The sequence below is a fragment of the Nematostella vectensis genome, chromosome 3, assembly GCF_932526225.1.
Source record: "Nematostella vectensis chromosome 3, jaNemVect1.1, whole genome shotgun sequence".
In the NCBI taxonomy this organism is placed as follows: Eukaryota; Metazoa; Cnidaria; class Anthozoa; order Actiniaria; family Edwardsiidae; genus Nematostella; species Nematostella vectensis.
Genome location: NC_064036.1, coordinates 14,242,920 through 14,247,783, shown reverse-complemented (window position 1 = coordinate 14,247,783; position 4,864 = coordinate 14,242,920). Strand labels below are relative to the sequence as shown.

The 4,864-nt window shown below is 43.0% G+C and overlaps 1 protein-coding gene across 1 annotated transcript; it reads left to right on the top strand.

Moving 5' to 3' along the window:
• Window positions 1–453: 453 nt before the first annotated feature.
• On the top strand, window positions 454–4,497 carry LOC116618855 (uncharacterized protein K02A2.6-like). Its single transcript, XM_032382988.2, has one exon. The coding sequence runs from the start codon at window positions 454–456 to the stop codon at window positions 4,495–4,497; it is 4,044 nt and encodes a 1,347-aa protein (XP_032238879.2).
• Window positions 4,498–4,864: the final 367 nt, after the last annotated feature.

The window sequence follows — 4,864 nt, the reverse complement described above, 5'->3', positions numbered from 1 at the left end:
AACGCTGGTTGTTTACCGGCTCCTGATAAGGTAATTATTTATAATTTTCAAAGTTTATTAATAGATTGGCTGAATAATGAATGAGTTTCAATTAGAAATCCTAGATTTCTCGATGTTTTTAGACAGCTGAGACACCAAACATCGCGTTAAGCGTAGGCACTTTTTTTTTAAACTAAAAAACAAGTAATAAAGCCTCATGTTTGTTATAATATTATTTGTTTTGGGCCCCCTGTGGCCCCTTATTTATCTTATGGCCCCCCCCCCCCCCGAGGATGGGGCTCCTCGTTGTCTTATGTTGTAGTTTTTTCACTCGGTAGATTTGATTTTGTAGAGCTTTATTGTAAAAGAAACAACCGAATTTTGAAGTAAACACCTTTTATTACATGGTGTTAGAAGTGGTTAACCACTGGAGAATATTAATTGTTAAAGAAAAGTCGACAAAACAAGGAAACGATGGCCGAAAGTGGGGAAATGTATCAACGAGCTCCGGGACCTTTGGTGTTGGATGCGAATGCATCAGAAAATTGGAGAAAGTTCCTAATGCAGTTCGAAATTTACTTGGTTGCAAAAGGAAAGGACGACAAGGGAGATAAGTTAAAAGTTAATTTGTTACTTAACTGTGCTGGACCGAGTGCAATTGAAGAGTATAGCCACTTTGTGTATACTGCAGGCGAGAGTAATGAATCTTATGGTGATGTGTGCCGAAAGTTCCATGAACTTTGTCGAGGAGCTAAGAATGTCATTTATGAGCGACTGCTCTTCAATCTTAGAAACCAAAAGGAGGGTGAACGAATTGACAACTTTGTTAGTGAGCTAAAACGGCTTTCATTGAACTGTGACTTTGGAGCACTTAGAGATTCATTGATACGAGACCGTATTGTGGGGGGAGTAACCAGCGATGAATTGCGAGGGGAGTTGTTGAAAAAGCCAGACCTTACCCTACAAACCGCGCATGACTACTGCAGAACTTATGAGGCGACTGAGCTGCAGAAGTATAAGTTTGTTCCACAGACAGTAGTCCCAAGTAAAACAGTGTCTGTGCAACCAGTCCAAGTTAAGAAAGAACAGCCGTCTTGTAAGTTCTGTGGATATCGCCATTCATTTGCACACCCAACACGATGCCCAGCCTTTAAAAGGAATTGCAAGATTTGTAGCAAAACAGGCCATTTTGCAAAGATGTGTAAAAACAAACAGAAAAAAGATCCAGAAGTGCATGTGGTGGAACAGGAGTATGACTCAAGTGACAGCAACGAAACCCACACATACTTTGGATCCATTGAAGTCGGAAGCGTGTTACAGAACCAGCAACCCAAAAAGAGCCTGATAAAAGTCATGATAGCAGGAAAAGAGGTCAAACTGAAAGCAGACACGGGTGCGGAGGCTACTGTCATCCCCTACAACTTGTACAAGAGCATCACCAACAAGCCGTTGAAACGTGTACACCAGCCTTTGAAGGGCTGGCTTGCGACTAAGCCCATCTACCCTAAAGGATGTGTCCGCCTTCCAACACAGTACAAAGATCGAAAGATAGATCTGTTATATCTTGTAGTTGATGGAGATTTCACCCCACTACTAAGTTGTGAGGCTTGCCTTGATCTTGAAGTCTTACAGTTCATAGATCTCACATTGCTAGATTTACCATCAGCACAAACATCAAACATCGACTTGTCCAGAGAACAAAGCAAAAGTACCACAACCCTCACAAGTGACCCTGTTCTGAAAGATTACCTTGATTGCTTCAGTAACAAACCAGGAATGTTACCCAACAAAGTACACCTAGAGGTAGACTCTGCAGTAACTCCAGTTATACACGCACCCAGAAAGATCCCAGTATCCATGTTAGACCCAACTCAACAGAAGCTGAGAGAGATGGAAGAAGATGGGATCATTGTTAAAGAAGAAGAACATACCCCTTGGGTCTCTTCGATGTTAGTAATCGATAAACGAAAAGGCAAAGAAAAGAAAAGCCCACCAACCAAAGACAACATCAGAATATGTATAGACCCACGTGACCTCAATAGAGCCCTCAAGAGACCCCATTATCCGATGGCCACAGTGGAACAGGTTGCCAACAAACTCACCGGTGCTGAAATATTCTCAACGTTGGATGCATGCAGCGGTTTTTGGCAACTACCAGTAGACGAAGAAAGCTCGAAGCTCCTGACTTTCAATACCCCCTGGGGTCGATACAGATTCCTGCGGCTCCCATTCGGCATAAGTTCCGCGCCCGAGATTTACCAACGAGAGATGGACCGACTCTTCGCAGGAGTACCAGTAGAAATAATCGTTGACGACGTTTTGATACATGGTGGAAATCAATGTGAGCTAGATGACAAGATGATAGCAGTATTGAAGAGGAGCCGTGAGATAGGTCTAAAGTTCAATCCACGTAAAGCCAAACTTCGAGTTCCTGAAGTCAGCTACGTTGGACACCTATTTACTGCAGACGGTTTAAAGCCTGATCCTGAAAAGGTAAGAGCTATCAACGAGATGCCTGCCCCGACCGATAAAGATGGCATACTACGTTTCCTAGGAACTGTAAACTATCTGGATAAATTTATTGAACATAAAGCTGATCTCCAGGGCCCTATCTCGCAGCTAACAAGGAATGATACCGCATTCGTATGGGAGACACCTCAACAGCATGCATTTGACAAGCTCAAAGCAGTCATTACCTCAGCGCCAGTTTTAGCCTATTTTGACAACACCAAAGAGACAGTGCTTAATGTTGATGCAAGTGGCACGGGATTAGGTGCTGTGATTCTGCAGGACGAAAGACCTGTAGCATTTGGCTCAAAAACACTATCACCTGCTGAGACAAGGTATGCCAACATCGAGCGAGAGCTTCTGGCAATTGTCTGGGGAACTGAAAAGTTCCATACTTATTTTTATGGACGTCGTGTTGTAGTTGAAACCGACCACAAACCACTAGAAGCCATCTTCAAAAAGCCCTTGAATGAAGCACCACCGAGATTGCAGAGGATGTTGTTAAAGCTGACAAAGTATGACCTTGATGTTCGTTATGTGCCAGGAAAGAAACAATTCATCTCAGATTGCTTAAGCAGAGCCCCAGTTAGTGACACTAAACCAGTTAGTGAACCAGAAGAGATGATTGGAATCAACTTAATTGACAGTCTTGGTGTAGATTCAAGCACTTTGCAAAAATTCAAGGAAGCATCAAACTGCGATGTTACCTCTCAAGTGGTCATGGAATATGTCGTTAAAGGTTGGCCAGCAGAAAAACATCAACTTGATGAGCTAGCGAGAGAATACTGGAGTTTTAGAGAGGAACTTAGCGTAGAAGATGGTTTGTTATTCAAAGCAGACAGAATCATTGTCCCGAGATCGTTGAGGGCAGAGGTGCTAGAAGAAATTCATGGCGCACACATGGGTGAGAACAAAAGTCTCAGTTTTGCAAGAGAATATGTTTTCTGGCCCTCAATGACTGCACAGATCAAAGACAAGATTAGTTCCTGCTCCATATGTAATGCCTTCCGAAACCAACAGCCAAGAGAGACCCTACTACCACGTGAGGTTCCTGGATTGCCTTGGCAAGTGATCAGTACTGACATCTTTGAATATGCCGGACATTCCTATTTGCTTGTTACCGATTTGTATTCAAAGTACTTTGAGATTGAGTTGTTACGCCAAACCACTGCTAATTGTGTTATCAATAACTTAAAGAAGATTTTTGCAAGGTTTGGGATCCCGGTGGAAGTTCTGAGCGACAATGGCTCCCAGTACAGTAACACTAGAAACCTTTTTAATAGTTCACATGAGTTCAAAAAGTTTGCAGATGAGTGGGGTTTCCGTCACACCACAAGCTCTCCAGAGTATCCACAATCAAATGGAGCTGCCGAGAAAGCAGTTCAGACCGCAAAACGGATTTTAAAGAAAGCGGCTGCTGACAACAAAGATCCTTTTGAAGGATTACTCAAATACAGGAATACACCCTTTGATGACTTAGGTGTGTCTCCAGCTCAGCTGCTAATGAGTAGGAGAACACGTACCCAACTACCGACTCATCGACGTTTGCTACTGCCTCAGCCTGTTGACCCAAATCAAGTTGTGAAGACATTGAAACATCGTCAGAGTGTTTCAAAAAAGTATTATGATAGTCATAGTCATGATCTCCCTCCTTTACAAGTTGGAGATAAGGTGCGTATCCGTCCAAACCGGGAGGCTGAGTGGAGGAAAGCAGAAGTATTGCCCCGATCGTACTTATTAGGAGATGAGCGTGGGCGTGTCTTCAGGAGAAATCGACGACAAATCATTTCAACACCTAATGATCAATCGATGAGCACAAGTCCTTTTGTTATACCAGCCATTCCTCAACTACCACCAGAAAGTACCAACAACCCCACACAGTTAAGCAATAATGTGACAGCATCGCCTACACCACCAAAGTCTTCTGAAAGGCAACACGAGACGACACCGATGAGCACAGCATCTGGCAGGGTTATCAAAAAACCACAAAGACTTATTGAACATTGTTAAGAACATTTATTGAACACTTAACCTAACACTTTGTTGAGAAGGGAGATGTTATAATATTATTTGTTTTGGGCCCCCTGTGGCCCCTTATTTATCTTATGGGCCCCCCCGAGGACAGGGCTCCTCGTTGTCTTATGTTGTAGTTTTTCACTCGGTAGATTTGATTTTGTAGAGTTTTATTGTACAAAAAACAACCGAATTTTGAAGTAAACACCTTTTATTACAGGTTGTACAAGATTATCCGTGTGTATGGTACTCTCCGTAGCTTAGATAACGTGTCTGGTGCGGTTCTAGTAACTACGGTTGTACCAGATTATCCGTGTGTGTGGTACTCTCCGTAGCTTATATAACGTGTCTGGTGCGGTCCTCG

Coding starts and splice junctions, on each gene's coding strand:
- LOC116618855 (XM_032382988.2), top strand. CDS start 454: ATGGCCGAAAGTGGGGAAATGTATCAACGAGCTCCGGGACCTTTGGTG.